Genomic DNA, 21,842 nt, shown 5'->3' with positions numbered 1-21,842 from the left:
AGCACTCCAGATTGTGGGCCACATGACCATTTAGCCAATTTTCCTCTGCTCACCATGCTTCATTTCTCCTCTCTTATATTTCAGAGATTTTGACTTTATCACTCATCGCGCAAGCACTAAGTGATTCTCCAGTCAAAAAGATTGCATAAACGAATGGTAAGCTCCATCTGCGTTACGTAACTTACAGTCAGTGGCCAAAATTTCTCCATTCATGGGAGGAAAGCTAAACGTCAGATTGAAAAATAGACCATTGAACAAATAAGGACAGAGTTGGTTTAGCGTTTACCAGAACAGTACCACCATGGTCCGAGGCGCTTGCTTATCCTGCAGGTCAGATCTTTTTTTCTTTCTCCCGATATACACACAATTGACAATACTTACTCGGTCATAAGAATTCGAAAGGTGAAATGCATTCCCTCCCAGAGTGGTCCCCAATGCAAACATTGCATAAATCGAAATGTATCCTGCTCGCTCGCACCTCAACCCATCACCCGTGAGCCAAGTGTAGCGTACGATCCAGCCTCTGCTGACCCAAGTCTCCGGCCTCTAGCCCGAGCACGTGGAAACGTCCAAAGCCTGGCATTACTGAACAGTAATTCCAGCTTAGATGTTGGCACTGGATCACCTGCTGAATTACTCCGCGAGGGGGAACTAACTCAGAGTTTGCTTCTGCTATATTTCAACAACTTCGATGATATCCATGTCATGCTCGACCAAACATCTTTTTTGCGCCAATTTGCGCTTGGGAATGTCCCCAAAGCCCTTCTTTACGCGATAATGGCCTTGGGTATCCGGTAAGACAAGCCACCATTAATTTGAACACCTGTGTGTGCCTTGGTCTACCTATAAACCGGCATAGACCGGCGATTGTGGATGCTCGACTTGGACGAATTTATAAGCTAAAATTCGCTAGATATACTCAGGCACGTTTCGAGAACCCTCACTTACGTGCTCACTGGGGAGAGCCTTTGTTTAATGAGGCTCGGAACCTGTTGAAAAATGAATTTGATCATCCATCTATTATCACCGCTCAAATTTATATTCTCCTATCAACGTATCATTTCAGTTTCGGCGGCACGAGAAAGGCCTGGTTATCTTTAGGTAGCTTCCCCTCCGTCTACGTAGCGAGCGATCCATTTTTGACATTATTCTGCCAGGATTTGCTCGCACTATTGTGAACTTACTTCAGCTCGATCAAAATCCACCTGAAACAGACCCTTTCCAGGACGAAATGTCTCGCCGCCTAGTTGCTACAATTGGCTTGATGGAAAATCTTTTCACTCCTTCCATTACTATTCGCCGCAGCCTCCTACCAATCTCGCCTCTACCGATACTCTATAGCGAAGAAGACTTCAATATGATTAAATCACGAACCTTCGCATTATCCCCATCCGAACGCAAACCATCTCCTATGAATGAAATACTCCGTCTATCGGAAATATTCTTCCTGATTCGCCAACAGTGGCCTTCAATTCCCGTCGACGTTCTGGACGACTTTCGTGGCAGGCTCGAGCGCTGGAGGATGTCTCTTCCAAGTGCCTTGTGGTACTCAGAAGAGAATATGAAACTTCACTTAGAGAAATTCCAGCTCCGACCGTTCACCTTCCTTCATTTAATACATCGCCATACATGGCAGCTTCTGTTATTTGAGTGTCTTACCTGGCCTCCAGTAACCTACAACTCAGGAAGTGATTATTTTGACGACTATCTTACTTGTGATGTATCAAAGATATATCATTATGCAGTTCAGGCCACAGAAATCATGAGTGGCCTCTGGGATATGGCTAGCTGTGACCTGCATAACCCTTGTTTTGCACAGATTGCAACAACGACAGTGGTAGTGCTGGTTCACAAAGTCCTTTCAACCAGAAACTTTGGCGAAGTGGAAGCAGCGCAATTTCATATTCAGGCTGTGCGCGAGTGCCTTTCACGAGTGAAGCATCATTGCCGCCTCTTCAATTGGGTTGTATGTACAAATATCCCAGTTCCTTATGATTCTAGTGTGTTGATTGTCTTGACAATCCTAGGGTGGCCAGGTTGAGTGCTTCCTGCACACATGTACTCAACCCGAGTTCTGGCTTGACAAAACGACCTGGCATACTGTTCTATACGACCAGCTTATGAGCCTTGGAACAAGCTTTGAGCGACTGAATTACGAAACGGCAGGTAAATGATCATGTTCTATTTTCAAAATGACGAATGGACCTTTTTTCAAGTCTCAGCTGACCCAACATATCCTACTTTACAGGGCGCAAAGGATTTGGTCTTTACGTTTATTCCCAGCAGCCGCACAGTGAAGTCCCGGAAGTCCTAAGTAGAGGATTTCGCCACAATGAATAAAAAACAAAAGAGATTTTTTTATCATCTTCTATAAGAGAACAGTAACAACTCCCAGTAGAACGGTCTTGTTAACCCAGACCTGCTTTTTCAAGAATTTGAGGAAGTAAATTCTATTTGTTGAGAACTATATCCCATTCCAGGTCAATCCCTCTGGAACCGAGAATTCCAATGTCCCGAGAACTTCCTGTGAGGAAAGCCCCACGTGCACTTGGTACATGCCTTGTTGCACCTGCCAGCAACTTTGTGTGGCATTGAAGAAGCTGATACTGTATTTGTCAAGTGTTATACATGCCTCCTGGCTTGTACCGGGTGTTAGCTCCGCTTTCCAGAATTCCTTTAATTCCTTGACAGGCCGCTCCCAACCAGAGCTTATTTTGGGCATCTGGACATAAAATTGTATTACAACAGCGCCATTGCACCCACCAACGTTGTGAACGTTGCAAGAAATCTCGATCGCATCGTTAACCCCGGAGAACGATTCAGCCTTGGCTGTGATATTGTCGATCCGGAAATTGGTGTATGACAGACCAAATCCGAATGGAAAGAGGGGAGTAGGAGCACTACAGCGGTCATAATACCGGTAGCCGACATCTAGCTTCTCATCGTACCGGACGACATTCTGCGCATCGCAGGGGAAATTGTGGAAAGTTGGATTATCCTCATCTTTGCGCGGCCAAGTGAACGGGAGGCGTCCGCTTGGATTAATAGCGCCACTCACAACTTTGGCAAGGGAATGTCCGCATTCCTGACCAGGAAACCATGCCTGGATCACACCAGCCACTTCATCGATAAAGTCTGTCATCGTAACAGGCCCTCCAGAGAAGTTGACAACGATGGTCCTCGGGTTTGCTCGTGATATAGCTTCAATTTGCTGATACTGTAGATCGGTGAGATCCATCGTCTCGCGATCAAATCCCTCTGACTCAATTTCGTTTGTCGTCCCAACGCACACAACCGCATAATCTGATTCTCGTGCTGCGATACAGGCATCCTGGATGCGCTGATGCACATCCACAAACTCTTGGAAGCGCAAGGCAGCACCCTGAAACATTCGACCGTTCAAAGGTTCGGCGCGGAGCAGCTCTTGGTCTGTAAACCAAGACTCCAGGACGACGGTGTAACAACGACTGGCCTCCATTCGGTGGCTGAAACGGCGCTCAAGTTTTGATTTGAAGAAGTAAAACGACTCCGGGTTGAGATCGGTCTCCTGAGGCCTCTCAAACACCTTTTGGCCGTTCACATAACAAATAGCCGGACCGGTCGATATCACAGAGAAAACATGATCACCGGTGGAGGTGGGGCAGATGTCAAATGTCATGCGGCTGCAGTATACTTGGTCGAGGAATACCGGCCATTTTTCCTTGATCATGTACTCTGGCAGCGCTCGCGTTTCCTGGTGAACCAGGTTGTGACCAATACTGGGCCCGTTAAACCATTCCAAGACGACAGGTTCCTTCGCTTGTGTTTTCGTACCCGAATGGTAGAAAAGAGAGGGGTCGGCATGAGGTAGAGCTCCATACACAGGTACTCCGGCACAAAATGTGACCTCGAATCCTTCATCTCGAAGTCCTTCCGCGGGGCTAACTGCCCGAATCGAGTCCACTCGAGCGCTGCCTCCCCCTCCAAGGGATGGGTACTGGGCGTGATGGCCGATCAAAGCCACGGAAGCCCCTTTGCGCATAGGCAACACGCCATCGTTTTTCAAAAGCACCATTCCCCGAGCTCCAGCTTCACAAATAAAACGATTGCGCTCATCATCTTCCACACACTGCTCTGGCAACTCGTTGGGAGTTTCGAATCGACCCAGTTTGCAAGCAAGCTCGAGAACCCGCCGGGCTGAGTCATTTACTGTCGTCTCCGATACCTGACCATGTTTCATAGCGAGCAGGAGTTTGTCGCCACGCAGCTTCGTTGGACCGGGCATCTCCAAATCTACTCCAGCATTGATGCATGCCGCAGTAGAATACACTCCCATCCAGTCTGATACCACTAGCCCTTTGAAGCCCCATTCTTTGCGAAGGATTCCATTCACAAGTCTGGCATCGTCGGCAACATAAATACCGTTGACACGGTTGTAGCTGTAGAGATATTTTGGTAAGTATTATGAGTTCTCGAGCATGGTCGTGGAGCGCTACCTCGTCATAAGGCACCAAGGGTCCGAAAATCTCATGAGAATTTGGAAAGGCATCATGTAAATTTCGCGGAGGGTCTGCTCATCAACCTCGGCTGTCAAGACTTTTCGATTATTTTCGGTCTCGTTTGCCACAAAGTGTTTCGGCGTTGCCGCAATGCCTTCAGATTGACAACCTAGCCCACAAATCAGTCGCTGATGGATCAAGTTACGCAATGTACACACCGTTGATAAAAGCAGCGGCAAGGTTTCCCAGCACCACAGGGTCCTCAGAAAAGGTTTCGTAGTTCCGTCCTCCTGTTCTCAGTGGTGTAATTAGTAATTTCCTAGTCAATGAATTTTCAAAGTATTCACAAACCTCTTGGTGAGCGAATTACGTTAAGCGTTGGCGCCAACAGCACATTCGCAGACTTCAACTTGGCCTCTTTCGCAATTTCCTGGCCGGTGCGAAAAACCAGGGCCCGATCAAAGCTTGCTCCGAGACTAGTACCACAGGGAAAACAAGCGGCTTTGATACCACTAACGTAGCTCTCGCCTCGCGCACCGTTCGGCCCATCCGTCGCCTGCCGACCAGCTCCTCGTCAGAGAGAGTTGCACGGGCGGGGTATCATGACTGACCTTAATGTGTGGGACAAATATCCCATCCCGTCTAATTTCTGGAGTTCTCCACCAATCTGTAGCTGCAAGAAGCGAGACCTTTTCTTCTCGTGTCAACTTTGCTAGCAGCGCATCAATAGAGGTCCCAGAATGGTCCATCATGACCGCGGAGATGAACCCAAAAGAGCAAAGAATATAGAGAAAGGGGAACACCCCAGGAGTAAGTTGCTTTAGTCGGATTTTGCTCCATTTATAATCATTGAAGGGCTGAACGCTTTTCCCTTCGGTGTTTGAAGCCGTAATCCCTTTGACGGTGGCTCGATTGCGACCACGCGCAGGGAGTTGAATGCCGACACTTGGACGGGAGGAGTCCGGAAACCAAAGGCTGTGATTGGTGAAAGGCCGATACGCCCGGTTCGCGTTCCGCTAGAACCCCACGATTTTCACTTCACCAGGTTCCCCAAGAGCCCACATTTGCCACTGAACTTATCAGCCGACTTGAACTAATGTGATTGACTCACCGCCGAAAGGTTGCCGACAGGCGCGGCCTAAAAGGCCTGCAATTGGTGCAATACCGAACTTCTCGGAGCCCATTTAAGTGGCGCACTAGCCCCCCAGTCTCCAGATTTTCTCCAGGCTGCACGCGAGATTTCCCCATACCATGCATGAGGCAATCTTGAGCGATCTCTAAATCCTTCAATAACCGGGGAGTGCGCTTGAACAAAACTCCGCGAAAGTATATAAGCACGTTGCTTGAACTCGATGTTTGGAGATTCTTTATTACTTCCAAGAAGCATCTCAATTCTGTGCATATAAACTGTCCGTCGTTACCATGGAGTCGTCAAAGACAGTGAAGAGCCTGCACGAAGTTGAGACTACCTTTGTAGAGAACAAAGAGAACAAAGATCAACTAGATGTTGCAGACGCCGACAGTCGCATTCGTCGCCTGGCGCAGGATGCGCCGCCATTCTACCGAAAACATAACTTGATGAACCTGTATTTGTTGATGATACCCGGCTGTCTTGTTCCATCGGTGACACTCGGGTTTGACTCTGCCATGATGAATGGACTCCAGGCCGTTGGAACATGGAATGAATGTGAGGAATCTCAATGCAACACTTTCCTGGAAGCCGGTTTACTCATCCTTTTACCCAGATTTCAACTATCCAAGCGGAAGTATTCTCGGTCTGCTTACTGCGATTCTGTCCTTGGGTGCTATTTGTGCAACTCCGTTCATCAGCCTAGTCGGAGATCGATGGGGCAGACGCAAAGGGATCCTACTTGGCTCAGCCATCATGGGGATTGGCGGTATCATCCAGGGTCTATCCGTTCACAGTTAGTCCATTGGCTCCGTTCAATCCAGAAAGCACTGGCTGACATATTTTCTTTAGTTGCTATGTTTCTTGTTTCCCGCTATCTAATCGGATTCGGGCTTGTATTTGCCAACACTTATGCGCCGATCCTTATCGGCGAACTCTCCCATCCAAAAGACCGCCAGGTGGCAACCTCTCTATACGAAACAACATGGTATTTGGGTGCAACCATGGCTGCCTGGATTACTTTCGCAACTTTTCCCATCCCCAATAACTGGGCATGGCGCATTCCATCTCTCGTTCAAGCGGTACCGGCCATCATCACGGCAGCTTGTGTGCTTTTTCTACCAGAGTCACCCCGTTGGTTGATCGCTAATGGTCAAAGCCTGAAAGCGAAAGATATCTTGATCAAATATCACGCAGAAGGTGATGAGAATGATGAGTTAATGCAACTGGAATTTTTGGAGATGAAGCAGGTCATCGAAGCAGATGTGGTGGCTAATGAGATCTCCTGGCGCTCCTTGATTTCCAACAAGGGTAATCGCCGGAGGATGTTGTTAATGGTTATGCTGGGCGTCTTCTCGCAATGGTCTGGGAATGGCTTGGTTTCGTAAGTTTGCCATCGCAGCTCCCTTGCGGATTTATGTCCATCTTTTTACCACGCAATATATTTTTACTAATCAGGTTTGATAGATATTATCTCGCACGTGTTCTGGACACAGTGGGTATCTCGAGTTATAAGACGAAGAACACAATTAATGGGTGTCTGATGATTTGGAGTTGGATCTGTTCCATTTGTTCCGCATTTTTGACAGCTCATTTGCGGCGCCGCACCCAATTTCTAATTTCCACGGCGGGTATGCTGGCGGTATTCGCCAGTCAGACTCTATGTGCAGGCTTGTTCAACGAGACAGCAAACCATGCAGCTGGGTATGCTGTTATCGCCATGCTCTTCCTGTTCTACACTTTCTACAACTTGGGGTTCAATGCTTTGCTTTACTCCTACCCTGTGGAGGTTTTACCTTATTCAATCCGGGCCAAGGGGTTTACGGTGCTTATGTTCTTCGGCAAGGCTGCGAACTTTGTCAACGCCTTCGTGAACCCTATTGGTCTGTCTGCGATTGGATGGAAATACTACTTGGTTTATGTTGGGTGGCTGGTTGTAGAGGTTTTGGGAATTTATCTTTACTTGGTGGAAACCAAGGGCCCAAGTCTAGAGGCAATTGCTTCTCGATTCGACGAGCTATGAGCTCGTGAGCCATTCAAATGGATGGTACTTGCTTACTTTTTCGCCCTCAGCACGTACCGTTCATTTCCGCTGCCAGCTGCCCATTCTTTCTGGCATGTTGGGTTTGTTTGTCAAGGAATAGTATTTAGAGCGAACGATTCATATGAGACAAGAAAAGGGCGATCTTTATACAGCTATATAGTATTTTTCGTTTTTACGTCGTTCTAGTTTTTTAATGGGTCTATTCTTAGAAAACAAGTATTGACCGCCTTGCCTGATATGGACTAGTGTATACTCGGGTACGGGCCGAGAAACAAAGTCAGTGTGCATAAGGGGTAATCTGTTTTCGAAATCTACTGTACTAATATGTTACGCGGTGCTAACTAGTCACCGTGAGTGTCGTCCGTATGGTTCCTTATACGTACCGAGAGGCTCGTCCTCAAGTCTCACACGCAATCGTACCGTTTGCCGTTAGGCCTAGACCTGGACAAAACCCGCGGGATTCCCACCATGGGATAGACCGTGGCACGGGTAATTTCATAAAAACTAGTCCCACGGGAGTGGGGCGCGGTGGTCAAAAATGGTTTGTCCCGTCCCATGGGCGGGACTAGGGGGGTATGTCCCGCCCGCGATGGGATATGGGTATTCCCACAGGTATTATAAACAGTGCAAACTTACCCTTTTTAGACATGCATTAATTATCCAATTTTTTCTGTATTTTTAGTAGTAATCTATATACGCACGTGACTATATAACTCCACCAGAACTACTAAATTCCACTAGAACTACCCTTTTTTTAAGGTTTTAAGTTCGATTCTAGCTCTATATTACATACTAAAACAGCTTAAATTACTAATCTTTCAGTATTCTTAGTCAGCAGATTATATAGGGACTTTATGTAGATATGGGTAATTTTACGACTCCCATGGGAAACCCGTGGGTATACCCAGGACGGGAAATCGGTCAAAAAAAAATCCCATAGGAGTGGGGCGTGGTGGTCAAAACCATATTATCCCGGCCTGTATGACTAAGGACCCGCGGGCACGGGACAAGAATTTAGGACCTCCCGCGGGTTTTGTCCAGGTCTAGATATATCTCTATATAATATAGTGTCTGAGATTGGCAGGGCAACTGGTTACTAATCTCAGGGAATTAGATCAGATAAACAAGGCAATGTGGTCAAGCTAAGCTAATTCAGGGTCTTCTTAGGAAATTCTTAGGATAGAAATGTTACGCGGTGCTAACTGGTCATAGTGAGTATCGCTCGTATGGTCCGTTATACGTACGTCGAGGCTCGGCCTCAAGTCTTAATCGCAACCGTACCGTTGCCTGAAGGCCTTACACGGGCTCGGGTCTATAGAGTAGACTCTTGTTGGTCTGCGCTAGATAGTGCGCCTAGTCAAGCTATGCTTAGGATCTGTGTTAAGTGACAAGAGACTAAGGGTACCTCTCCTAGTAGGGTGGGTTGTCTTAAATACGAAATAAGTGTGAAGCTAGAACTGTAGGTTCTAAGTAATAATGTATGATTGAACGCGAAGAACTAAATACATCTATGGTAATGACCGTCTTTATATATCTAATCCGTCGCATCGCTTAATAAGTCCGGGACTCATCGCTTGATCTATTCTGGTCTTATCGCTTGATGAGCTGCACTTATCACTCAATGAGTTAGCACGTGATCCTTTCCTAGTGTCGGCATATATTAGATGATGTAAGCTACCTAGATCACATGATATTAGTAAGCACACACATAAGGTGCGTGCTTGGAGATAGCAGAATGGACAGACAGACACAGATACTCAAGGGGACACCCATTGGTCGCTATTCCACCGCCTGATTACGTATACAGACAGTTATGAGCCCGGAACTACTCTGATATCATCGAATTTGGTGAAATTGAGGCTATTCAGACAATATCTGGACTGCCTACCCCTGAATTGACCTGATAATCTATGATCAGACCCGGAATTGACTGGAATTGACCATGGACTTGAGTTCTGTCTCATGGAATGGAGAGAAGGTGGTCTTGAGGACCAATTCTCAATGGCAACCTTGGTATGCTGCGCTGAGGCGGTATGCGAAGACTCTCGACGTCTGGGAATATTGTAATCCCGAGATCGCGAGAGCAGACCATCCTGAACCCCCTAGGGAGCCCGCCATGCCGGAACCCCCACAATTCGACCCCGGAGAGGCCACTGGAGCGGCTTTACGGGCCCTAAAGGAGGAATTCAAGGAGGAGAAGGCTGCTTGGAGAGACGATATGGAGATATATAAGCTCTCCCTGGCTAAGCAGCAGAGGATCCGGAAGGGCATGCAGCTAGTTGACCAGGCGCTACTGGTATCAGTTGATATTAAGCTACACCAGCTGATGGACCGCCTGGACGCTCCGTATGACCGCTTACGGTTCCTAATGAGGCGATTTTCCCATACCCAGTCGCATAAGATGGAGGTTATGGTGAGGTGGAGAGAGCAGCATATGAAGGGCCCGAAGAGGGGTCAGAATGTGCTACAGTGGCTAGACGAGTGGGATCTGCTGCGCGAGGAGGTTCTGAGCCTTGGAATTGAGCCTGATAACCTCCATCCGGCGCTGTTCTTACAGGCAATTAAGGACGTCATGCCCGTATGGTGGGATACTCGCTTCCAGCAGATCGTGATCCAGGGCCAGCCTACTAGCATGTCCACGCTACTAGACTCCTTCCGTACAACCTATGTAGAGACGAGAAAGGCACGAGGAGGCGTCTCGGAGACGTCTAGCTCGAGCTCTAAGCCGGCGTTTGCCACGTCGACCTGGCAGGGCTATAAGGAGGCAAAACCAGTCAAAAACGGCAAATTCGTGCCCTTCCAGGAGCGGCAGAGGTGCCCATGTGGCGGACGAGGTCACCCCGCCATTAAGTGCTGGACCCTGAATGAGGCTATTCGACCAGTTGGATGGGAGCCGTATCAGGCACGTCTAGATGCGGTAAGCGAGGCCTTCGACAAGGAGCCTGCATGGAAGACCTGGATTGAGGCGAAAATAGGCGAGAATTCCAGCAGCGAGTCGTCTACGGAGAAGACGGCGAACCACACGACCCATCAGGTGGCGTATGCAACTGCATTATCGATATACGAAGACCACCATCAGACCCAGTGGATCCTGGACTCGGGTGCTAGCGTGCACGTGTGCAACGACCGTTCCATGTTCACGGAATATCGTGACAGCATATCCTCGCTTAAGACTGGAGACAGCAAGACGCCTACGATCGGTATCGGGACGGTGGTTATGGATGGAGTCAACCCAGTCACAAGGATGACGTGTAAGGTGACGCTATCTGAGTGCCAATATGCACCTACTTTTCCGTGCAACCTAGTCTCGCTTGGACGACTGGAGAAGAAAGGATCCTGGTGGGATATGCGGAAAGGGCATATAATACGGAATGGAGAGGCAGTTCTCGAGGTCTACCGAGAACGGGACATCTACGTCTTTTCCAAACCAGAAATGAAGCTTTCTGGGCCCACACCACACGTGTACGCCACTAGGAGGTCCGCAGCTCCATAGACGTCTACGGCAACGGCCGAGATATGGCATAGACGTCTAGGACACGTCTATCAAGGTGCTATCCAGCAGCTACCGGAGCTAGTCAATGGGGTGAAGATTGCGTCTGGGGAAGAGCGACCGGACGGACCGGATAATAAAGTATGCGAGGTCTGTAGCTTGGTGAATGCCCCCCGACAGATATCCCGGAGACCTATTGGTAAGCACTATGGGCAGTGTGGACGAGTCTATTTCGACCTTATCTAGATGACAATGGGATATAACCAGCACTGCTGGATAACGCATTTCTACGTGGAAGGCATACGGTTCCACTGGAGTATGACTCATACGAGCAAGAACGGCTGTCAGGAAGCTATTCAGAGCTTTATAGCCTTCGCTATCAAGTGGCTACAGCTACCGATTAAGGTATGGCACTCGGATAATGAGAAGACCGTGGATGACCGGATCCATAAGCTCCTAGACGATATGGGCTTTATCCACACGTTTACAGTTCCATATTCCCTGGAGATGAACGGGCCGGGAGAGCGGTCTGGCGGTGTGCTGACGCTCCGAGCTCGAGCTCTCATCAAGGAAGGTAAGCTGCCGGATAAGCTCTGGCCTGAGGCTGTTGCAGCAGCTGTATATCTGCTGAATCGGACGCCGACGAGGCTGGAAAATGGGTCATGGATAGTGCCGTGGGAGGAAGCACGGAGATTCGTGGACTGAGCGGAGATGCCAAGGACGTCACTGGCGAACATACGTCTATATGGATCACTCGCTTATTGCCGAATTCCTGACCTTCCACGACTGGATAAAATGCGGTCTCGTGCGGAAGTAGGCTATCTGGTAGGATATGTGGCGTCGAATATCTGGAAAATCTGGATGCCCCACCGCGGGCAGGTACGGATGGTAAGAGATGCGGTCTTTGATGAGACTAGACGTTTTTCGGCCGAAATCCAGCCGGATGAGGCGGTCAAGATGCCTATCCCGCAGGACCTACAACCGACAATTTTGCCGAAGGAATATGAGGTTGAATCTATCCTACAGGGCCTAAATGAGCAGGTGACGGATACTGAATTAACTGATGAGGCTCTAGGACTATCTCCGACGGCAGGGGGTGCAGACGACGCGCAGGACCCGGCCAAGGATGTGCTAGACACCTCACCACCTACCAACGGAGATAGTCCTGAGCAGGATGAGATACAGGACTTGAATCGTACAAATATTGAGGAGAAGGCTCCATACGGACAGGAAAATACGACATGGACCCCACCACGGTCTCTAGGCGCGGATTCTGCCGCAGATCAGGGGGTGGGGATAGAAGAGGAGGAAAATGAGGGGTATAGCGGGGATCTGACGCTAGAAACCCCTGTTTCGATGCTAGAAGGGAGCTCACCGGCCCGGACGGACCCGGATGAGGCCGTAGACGAGGTCGAAGACGTGGACCGGGCAGCTCTAGATATCGGCAATATCGTGAACGGCCCGAGGGTGCGCAGACAGCGGCGAGACGAGGATTTTGCCTATAAGACGACGACGTCAGCAGATGGTGATACTACGTCAGTCACGCTCCAGGCGTTCGCAACTGGTCTATTCGCACCTAAGCCCTCGTACTGGCAACATAGAGACGATCTTCCACCACCACCAGACAGATTCAGAGACGTCTGGAAGCACCCGCTAAGCGACGGTTTCAGCAAGGCTATAAGGGTGGAATTAGATGCTCTATAGGCCAAGGGCACATACCAGGAAGTAGAGATGCCAAAGGATCGTGGGATACAGGTGCTGCCCCTCATGTGGGTGTACGCATATAAATTCGATCAGGATGGCTTTCTCATCAAGTGCAAGGCGCGGATATGTGTACGTGGAGACCTACAGACGATTTCGGCCGAAGAGAAGCGGGCAGCAACGTTAGCTGCTCGGACAGCGAGGACGTTATTCGCCTTATGTGCGGCATATGACCTAGACCTCCGTCAGCGGGATGCAGTAGCCGCCTTTCTCAACAGCAAGCTCCAGACACACGTGTATACCTTGATGCCAGAAGGGTTCAAAACCCAAGGCAGGTGCTGGCAGCTACTTAGAGCTCTATACGGCCTGAGGATATCGCCAAGGCTCTGGCAGCAGGATGCCACGAAGGTGCTAAGAAGCCTTGGATTAGAGCAGGTCGGAGAGGATCCGTGCGTGTTCGTAGGCGAGGGGATCATCATATTCTTCTACGTGGACGATATCCTCATAGCAAGTCATCATATGGCGAAGGAACGTGCACGTCAGATCGAACAGGAACTCGAGAAGCACTGGGAACTTACAGATCAGGGTGACGCAGAATGGTTCCTTGGAATTCGTATCCTGCGGAATAGAGCAGAAAGGAAGCTCTGGCTAGTCCAAGATAGCTACTTTACGAGCGTTGCAGAAAGATATAACCTCACCGGACGAGCTCTAGTATGGACGCCAGGGACCGTTGACCAGCTGGATCCATATAACGGGCAAGCTACCCCGCAGGGGATACTGGACTACTAGCAGAGAGTAGGGTCGGTGCAGTATAGAACAACAATCACCCGTCCAGATGCGGCGAAGAGAGCTTCTATCCTCGCTCAATTCCTATAGAATCCAGGACCTAAGCACCATGCAGCGATCGAACGCCTCATCTGCTACCTGTATACGACGAGATACTGGGGGATCCAGTACGGGCCAGTAGAGGACGACAGCAAGGTGGTCAGGATATCCAGCGACGCCTCGTATGCGGATAACGGCGACCGGACAAGCTCTGCTGGATACATCTGTCAGATATTTGGAGGGCCTGTGGACTAGAAGGCAACAAGGCAGCGAACTGTCACCACGTCTACGACCGAGGCTGAACTGCTGGGTCTATCCGATGCCGGCAAGGCGTTGCAGTGGTGGGATAGGCTATTCAGGAGAATTGGGTTCGAATACCCCGGAAAGCTCACGATCGAGTGCGACAACGCCCGTACAGTGGATTTAATCAACGCGGAAGACACTCCATTCGACACCAAGCTCCGTCATGTGGATATCCATGGTCACTGGCTGAGACAGGAGGTCAAAGAGGGTCGAATTCGTATACGGTGGGTCCCGACCGGACAGATGGTGGCAGATGGGCTCACAAAGGTGCTGCCGAGGCAGAAACATGAAGCTTTCGTCAAGATGCTAGGCCTGGTGGACGTGAAGCACATGATTATGGAATGAGATGGAAAATCCGATGAGTCAGCATGTCCGGATTAGGAAATAGAGGTTGTTTGGAAAGACGGCAGAAATGGAGGGTTTGAAGGGATATGGGTCCAGCTTGACCAGCAGGGAGACTGCCCAAGCTGAGGGGGTGTGTCGGCATATATTAGATGATGTAAGCTACCTAGATCACATGATATTAGTAAGCACACACATAAGGTGCGTGCTTGGAGATAGCAGAATGGACAGACAGACACAGATACTCAAGGGGACACCCATTGGTCGCTATTCCACCGCCTGATTACGTATACAGACACCTAGGATCCTTATTTTCCTAAGGTCCTAAGCTCCGCAGGATTCTCTATGTCATAGGATATTTATGGTTATTAGTAACCATGGTCCGTCGTAGGGTATTATTGATCCTAGGACACCTTATATCCTAAGAATCCCCCCTTTGGTTCTAAACCGTAGCTTATCATAGGGCATCCTTGGTTGTAGGGTGGAACCCGTCGTAGGATCTTTCCTGTTACTAATAACCATGGCGTATCGCAGGATACTCCTTATCCTACGATCTTACTTATCGTGCGATCGTCCATTTCCTAGGATGGCACTAAATCGTAATGACCTTTAGTTATCATGTATTGTGTATCCTGTTATGGAGAGGCTACGGTTCTTCGAACCATGCCTTACACGTGACCTATACGTCGTCCCGTTTATCTAGGATAATTGGGTATAAGTACCCCATAGGTAGTGCGGCCCCCTATAGGTCTATAATATTACCCCCTCCTTTCCTAGGTCTTTGTCCCTAAAGACTCTCGTGTCTTATAACCGCCTACTCCCCTCTTCTGGTAAGTGTTGGTTTTTGTTTCCTTTTCTATCCTTTAGCTATGACCCTATCGCTATGCCTTTGTCTAAGTCCTCCGTCTAGAAGAATTAACTAAGTGGTCGTTTTTCCGTAGAAGGCTTCTAAGCCGTTATTTCGTGCGATCGTTGCGTTCGCCTTAAATGAGTATATATCTATATCGAAGATTTGGATCGTTATAGTAGTTACGTAATAGGTAGTAGTGGTGTTAAGTGCACTATATCCTATCCTACTTATTCCGATATTGAATGGCGCCGATTAGTTAAGTTATAGGGGGAGATCGCCGAAAAGTGTTGCCTTATACTTACCGCTAGTTAGGAAGCTATAGCTACCGCTATGCGTTTAGAGCGTTAGGAAGCTTTACTTTAGTCCTACGCTAGGGATTTTATCGCTCGTGACTTTAAAGAGATTACTAAGCTAGAGGAGCTTAAGCGTCGCGAGAAAGAAGAATTAGATTGTCTTAAAAAAGAGTATATTAAGGCCGATTATTTAAAAGACTATGGAAAGAAGGCTACTCTAACCGCTGATGAGTATTCTGGCCTTTCTTTCGTTAAGGACATGTATGTCCTTATGGTCACGTTAGAGGACTCTAGTCAGACGTAGATAACTACGTCTAATCCCTTACTTTTAGTGGACTAGTTAAGTATCGATTTTAACGCTTTCTTAGCTACCGTCCCCTAGGGGTCTTTTTCGCCTTATTATAATACTATTAAACTAGCTAGTGGTAGCCCCTTAGGTTCTTAATGGGTTCCTATGTATTTTCTGAGGTAGGGTACCCCTACTATTTAACTAAGAGTTATTACTAACTATTATGCTATCTATCCACTAGGATTTCTTCTACTTTATATTCTTCTTTACTAGCGTCTTTGATTTCTATATTAGTAGCGGTTTCTATATTATTTAGCGCTTTCTCTAATAATGATATATAAAATACTAGGTAAATTCTATTTATGCTTTATGGTAGCTTTAGCTTATAATTTACTAGTCTAGTTTTCTCTTTAATCTTAAATGGTCCTAGTTATTTATGGTCTAGCTTATCGCTAGGTCGTTTGGTTTTTATATTCTAATAGAGGAGGTATACTTTCTCCCCCTTTATAGTTCTAGGCCCTCCTAGTAAGTCTTATTATAGTATTTTTTTATATATAGGTTAAAGAACTTAATGTCCCGTGATATTTAGAGGTATAGCTGTTTAATTCCTGTGGCTAGAATCCATGATGTTTCTACTACTATATGGTTACTAATTGGATCGCCTATGATTGTGGGATTAAACCTATAATTAGCGAAGAATGGTGATTCTTTAGTCGTTATATATATTATATTATTATATGTGAATTGCGCGATTAGTAGTAATTCTAACTAGTTATCCTACTAGTAATTAACGTAATATCGTAGATATTACTCTATTGTCTGATTTGTTTACTCTGTTTATCTATTAGTTTGTGGATGGTAGGCGGTAGAGAGTCTATACTTAATACTGATTTAGTCCGTGAACGATCGCTATATATTAGAAGTGAATAATTTATCTTAATCTAATGTGATCTTTTTGGGTGATCCATGATTAGCGAAAATATTCCTGACTAGGATTATAGCTATCTATTTTGCGTCGATTTTCTCTATGGTTGGGATTATATATATGTATTTAGTTAGCTTGTCCACGATGACTATAATCATATCGTTTCCTTCTGATTCTGGTAGTTTCGTGACGAAGTCTATTATAATCTATTCCTATGGTTTCTTGGGTACTTCTAAGTTTTGCATTTCTCTATATGGTAGGTATCTTATTAGCTTGTCCTATAGGTATATATTATATTTACTTTTAAAGAATTGCGTTTTGCTATTTAGCTGCCTTTTTCGGCGGCAGGTGACGCCAAAAATGGCCGTCTTTCAGCAACCTGCCTCCGCCACGCTCCCGCCTCCTTCGACCACGCACCACACCACGCACCACTTCATGCCTCAGGCTACCATTTCGTGCGCGCTAACAACCTAGGTTTCCCTGAGGGCTCCTTAGTAGCTCCACCACGCCTACAGTAGAGGGAGGCGCCGAAAATGGCCTCCTTCAGCACCATGCCAGCTGCACTTTGGCCAGCTTCCAGCCGCCATGGCTATAAATATCCCATTCCCACCCATCCTCCGTCCAACACTGTCCTCATTTCAACCCAATCACCACTCCAAAAATCTCCCTTGATCTTCAGTCGTGCCTTCTTCTATTCAGTCGAGTCGTGTGTTAACACATCTCGAGCTCCGAGGTACCTCCTTCGCACGGTCGGCGATATCTACTAGCCATGTATCGTCGGAGGACGCCCAATACCGGCAACCACGGAATCACGAGCGAATCCTCTTGTACCTCTCCCATCAATACCGACGATGATAGACCGTTCGAGCCCGATTCCTCTGAGACCGATCTCACCGAGCCAGAGCGCTCTCCTCCAGCGGGTCGAACGATTGCTCGGAAGAAGCCAAGCCCAAAGACTGGAACAAAATCTTTACCAACAGACCTGTCGAATGTGGAACGCGTCCACCAAGCCCGATACCAAGTCCCTGACGATGACACGGATGAGGACCTGGCGCAGGTACCGGAGGATTACGGCCGATCCAATAAAACAAAGAAGTTGAAACTTCGACTGAAAGAGCGTTGGGCTTGGTAAGTGATCAGGGTATCAGTGAAAATTTATACCGTGTTAATATTAGCTGACTGACTGGCCTCATTTCAGGTACTGCCAAATGAAAGCAATGGAGCCATCCACTCATCACAAGTGGGGGGTGGCGGAGGATGCACTGCGTGAGGCGTCTCCAAATGACATGCATCGATTTCTCAATTGGTGTCTGAAGCTGGAGTACAGTCCCGATGGTCGCCGCCAGAAAGGCTATACAAAGGCCAGCGCCCTTGAAGCGGATTGGAAGTACTTCCGAATTTACTACCAGCGAGTTACCAAAACCGAGATGAGTAAAGAGATGGGCGAGGCCGTTCGCACGGTGTGTTTTCGACCGCCCCCCCCCCATTCGTCTGCAGGAGGCTTGCGCTAACGAAGATTGACAGGGCATGAGATACTTGGTGGATAAGCGCGGTCTGGACAAACAACCACGCGCAAATGTTCCAGTATATATCGAAGATATGATTCCATTCAATGAGACAATCCTTCAAACACGGGAGAAGCGATTCCACTTGGGATTTCAGCGCATTATCCTATGTCTATACAACACTGTTGGGTTATTTACCATCAACCGAAAACAGGCAATGCTTGACCTTCAGTTCAAGCATCTACAAATCTCGCTCCAGCAGGATCCGCACGGGGGACCTCCGAAGCCGATGATCGAACTCGAGCCCCAGTTTGTGAAAAGCGTCCTGGGCATGTCGAAGCTGTAGGTGGCACCCGAGTCGGATTTTTTGCTACAATCAGACTGACTGGTCAATATCAATTAGCAACACGTTCGCGCTGCCTGAAATTGTCTACGGCGTATCACTTGTCTTCAGCCCGCATGTCCTACTCTTCATCATATTATTCTATGTTCAGGCCTTTGAAGCGCCTCACTTAACATCGCTGGAAGACCTTCGGAGATTGCTTGTCGAGGGTGGTCGACAGGAAATGCTACTTCCCTTGAAGAAAGAGATGGATAATTACTATGTCTTCCCGAAGGTTGAGGTGATCTGTGGCCAGCCCCGCATTTTGTGGGAGACACCCATGAATGGAAGCACACTCGACGCACAGCTCAGGACATTCAGTGAGATACACGGCTTCCTTAATCATTTCTTCTCTCACCAATTCCGATACGGAGGAGGTGATCTACTTGACAAGAGTGGTGAGTGGACGACAAATCCTCAAGTTCTCTCTAAATGGGTAGACTAAAGCCTTTGTCTAGGTTTCGTCAGTGAAGCTCAGCGTAATGTGATCATGGCCCATGCCACCAGCAGAACATTCATCAAACATTATCGTCCCCGTCGGCATACCGGATTACAAGAGATCATGTGCGGCCTCAATCCAGACGAAGAGTTCTCAAAGGCTGTGACCCGGATGAGCCGTTGGATTGATCGGCGGCGACCACGATACCTAAGCGACGCTGATCGGGAGTCAGTGGAGAAAGACCCAGAACTGCAGTCAGCCATACGCTGGCAAGTCGATTTAGAGACCCAGTGCGCTAGTCGCTCTCACAACCCAGTATTGCGGGCGATGCTGGAGGACCAGAAGCGTCACGTCCATAATCTGCGCCGGCGTCTGCAAGAAAAACGGCGGAAAGAAACACGCCGCGATTTCAGCCGAAAACAGGCGGTGATTGACATTGAAAGACAGCTGACTGGTGGGGCTGTCAGTGATGAGCCTGCGCGCGAGGTCTTACGGAAAGAGTTCGAAATGCCATCGGAGCAGATTCTTCTCTTGGAGACGTTCTTTACTTGGCCCACCACCGATTCATTAGAAGACGAGTGGACGCGACGCAACAAGGCGGTTGCTGCTGGAATACAATATTGCGGCTTTCAGGAGGGTGGGCCTCTTCGTGGACGACGGAAGCGCTCTGCCCCGTCCGACAATGAGGATGGGGTTTCTTCTCCGCTAGCTCGAAAGATGAAGGCTGATACGCCGCTGAATACGTCGTGGAAGAAGGGATGTACCTCTGGCGGGAAACATATCCCGAATGCAGAGCAAATATTCGCATGCTTCCAATGTCCCAAGGCATACTCTGACTATAATGGAGTGAAGAGGCATTTTAAGACGTCACATTTGACGGACCGGAAATGTAATTTTTGCGATTTGTCCGTCTTGCATGAGATGCACTTGCGGAGGCATGCCCAAGATGTCCATGGCCTTCGAACATGAGCGTCAGATTCTACTTTGCCGATCTTCGAGGCCCTTATGTCGTTTCTTTGTTTCTCTATTTGGACACGTTTTGCGGCGCCATGGTTGGGTTGGTGACTATTTCCATTGAAGCGTACCGGAGCAGAATTTCATCGCAATTATTTCGACCCTTTGTTTGATAGATCATAATAAATTCGACTGTATTCCTCTTTTACTCATCTTTGCATACTGCCTTTTTTCTCTCCTTAGAACAACATTATACGTATTCGGTATGAGCTTGACAATACTCATAGGACCTGTAAAGTTTCATCTGGTACGCATCAAAGCCCGAAAACCATCATAAATTAACACTTTTCGGCCTAGATTAACCCCAGTTGGCTCCACCCCGTGGACAACCTAATGGAGAAGACTAAGCTAATCCCCCCGCAAGAACTTCAGCCCAGAGTTGGGGAGCCGTGGGTTTTGTCTAGGTCCAGAGGTGTTTAGTGACCAATGACATATATTCAGCTTGCGTCTTACCTGCATTGAAAAACTGTTTTTAATAGGACCACATATTCTTTTGGCCTCTCCCCGCCGTCTGATTTTCCTTCACAACGATCGTGGTCACGGAAGTAACCGTTCTTTAAACTCTTCTCTATTCTATAAGAGTCGACAGTCACCGGTAAATATCTAAGAAGAATCGATTTAACAAGCCCTACCCTACATCGTGTGGGACATATTGATGTTTACATTGGTCAATCGTTTAATACAAGCATGTAAGCTAGATTCTGAAGTATTAGTAGCACTTCTAGATAAAGCTTGACTAGACTCATAAGTGAGAAAGAGAGTTAATGCATAAATACAGGGCCGCTCGAAATCAGCTTCACTTGTTTACTCTCTTTAAAACTTTTCGAAACCTTATCTTGCATTGCACTATACCAGTTTGGGCTAGACTACCCCGACCCACTATGCGGCGGTATTCTCATACAAGTGTAGATAAACGAGTAAAAATAGATTCCGTAACGTGCTGTACGGACGATTTTGTTTCTAGAACCAACTCATTGCAAACAAGTCAAACAATGCAGTCCGTTGTCTGGCCACCTCTCTAGCTTGCATTCCAACATTCATCCAAACCCCCACGGCAGATCCGAACGGATAGCGAACGAAAATACGCAGATTGAAAAAGAAAGGAACTGGTGGGGTCTTCATTACAATGCGTTTATCATCGACTCTACATCAACTTGGAGCCCTTATTCATTGAACCCACCGCCTGTTGAACCTGGAAGCCAAACCGTGCTAACGTTGAATTGAACAGGAACTGTTCACCATGATTAATGGCTCATTCTGTGACCGTGATAACGCTCAACCCTATGCCCCCGATCTCTCGGACCAGGCTTCGCAATACGCCCCCACTCCAGGATACTATAACGAGACACTACACTCGCATTTTAAGTTCAGCCCTTCCCCGGATCGCTACCCCAGGGCAGTCCCATTGCCTCAATCTGGGCCCCGCAAGAAGCCCCAAGACTTCTTGAAGTCGGTGAGTGGGAAGCAAGTAGACCGGATGATGAGTTTCCACCGATCTTTATTCGGTATACAATCGAGTGGAAAGTGAAGACAACCGGTTCAGGTGGGAGGACACGATAAAGAATGTGACCCTGACACCAAGTGCCTATTGGCCTTCGGTCCTGAGGCCTAAGTTGGAGAACGTGCTTCAAGAGCGGATCCCACGTAGCCGAAGGGTGAGATCGGATGGCACGCTTGTAGTTATGTCGGTCAACGATCGCAAACACAAGAACGAAAAATTTTGGTTTCAATGCCTTGATATTGATTGGACTGCAGTGGAGGAGCAACTAATTACTTAGGGTAAACTTCACACTCGAGGCAAGGAACCGAGGGTAATTATTACCTTCAACTATA

At 47.9% G+C, this 21,842-nt stretch overlaps 6 protein-coding genes across 6 annotated transcripts; 5 read left to right on the top strand and 1 right to left on the bottom strand.

Annotated features, from left to right (window-relative positions):
* Positions 1 to 2,464: 2,464 nt before the first annotated feature.
* Positions 2,465 to 5,227, bottom strand: N7484_006765 (beta-glucosidase; the record flags this gene model as incomplete). The annotated part of the gene is made up of 5 exons (XM_057117183.1): positions 2,465 to 4,418; positions 4,476 to 4,647; positions 4,697 to 4,768; positions 4,830 to 5,034; positions 5,090 to 5,227. The coding sequence occupies 5 exons, from the start codon at positions 5,225 to 5,227 to the stop codon at positions 2,465 to 2,467; spliced, it is 2,541 nt and encodes an 846-aa protein (XP_056973066.1).
* A 673-nt stretch (positions 5,228 to 5,900) lies between these two features.
* Positions 5,901 to 7,630, top strand: N7484_006764 (uncharacterized protein; the record flags this gene model as incomplete). The annotated part of the gene is made up of 4 exons (XM_057117182.1): positions 5,901 to 6,165; positions 6,224 to 6,403; positions 6,460 to 6,991; positions 7,075 to 7,630. 4 exons carry the CDS (start codon positions 5,901 to 5,903, stop codon positions 7,628 to 7,630), a joined length of 1,533 nt encoding a protein of 510 aa, XP_056973065.1.
* Positions 7,631 to 9,593: 1,963 nt separating this feature from the next.
* N7484_006763 (uncharacterized protein) lies at positions 9,594 to 12,798 on the top strand (the record flags this gene model as incomplete). Its single annotated transcript, XM_057117181.1, is given in 5 exon segments — positions 9,594 to 11,113; positions 11,177 to 11,282; positions 11,388 to 11,837; positions 12,168 to 12,676; positions 12,693 to 12,798. 5 exon segments carry the CDS (start codon positions 9,594 to 9,596, stop codon positions 12,796 to 12,798), a joined length of 2,691 nt encoding a protein of 896 aa, XP_056973064.1.
* A 74-nt stretch (positions 12,799 to 12,872) lies between these two features.
* On the top strand, positions 12,873 to 13,631 carry N7484_006762 (uncharacterized protein; the record flags this gene model as incomplete). Its single annotated transcript, XM_057117180.1, has 1 exon — positions 12,873 to 13,631. The coding sequence occupies one exon, from the start codon at positions 12,873 to 12,875 to the stop codon at positions 13,629 to 13,631; it is 759 nt and encodes a 252-aa protein (XP_056973063.1).
* Positions 13,632 to 17,438: 3,807 nt separating this feature from the next.
* Positions 17,439 to 19,964, top strand: N7484_006761 (DUF3435 domain-containing protein; the record flags this gene model as incomplete). The annotated part of the gene is made up of 5 exons (XM_057117179.1): positions 17,439 to 17,797; positions 17,868 to 18,129; positions 18,194 to 18,516; positions 18,578 to 18,954; positions 19,015 to 19,964. 5 exons carry the CDS (start codon positions 17,439 to 17,441, stop codon positions 19,962 to 19,964), a joined length of 2,271 nt encoding a protein of 756 aa, XP_056973062.1.
* A 1,285-nt stretch (positions 19,965 to 21,249) lies between these two features.
* On the top strand, positions 21,250 to 21,621 carry N7484_006760 (uncharacterized protein; the record flags this gene model as incomplete). Its single annotated transcript, XM_057117178.1, has 2 exons — positions 21,250 to 21,462; positions 21,553 to 21,621. The coding sequence occupies 2 exons, from the start codon at positions 21,250 to 21,252 to the stop codon at positions 21,619 to 21,621; spliced, it is 282 nt and encodes a 93-aa protein (XP_056973061.1).
* Between the last annotated feature and the right edge of the window lie 221 nt (positions 21,622 to 21,842).

Source organism: Penicillium longicatenatum (assembly GCF_028827895.1).
Source record: "Penicillium longicatenatum strain IBT 33135 chromosome Unknown contig_3_segment0_segment0, whole genome shotgun sequence".
In the NCBI taxonomy this organism is placed as follows: Eukaryota; Fungi; Ascomycota; class Eurotiomycetes; order Eurotiales; family Aspergillaceae; genus Penicillium; species Penicillium longicatenatum.
Note: the sequence above shows the minus strand (reverse complement) of the source record. Positions and strands in the feature narration are given on the sequence as shown.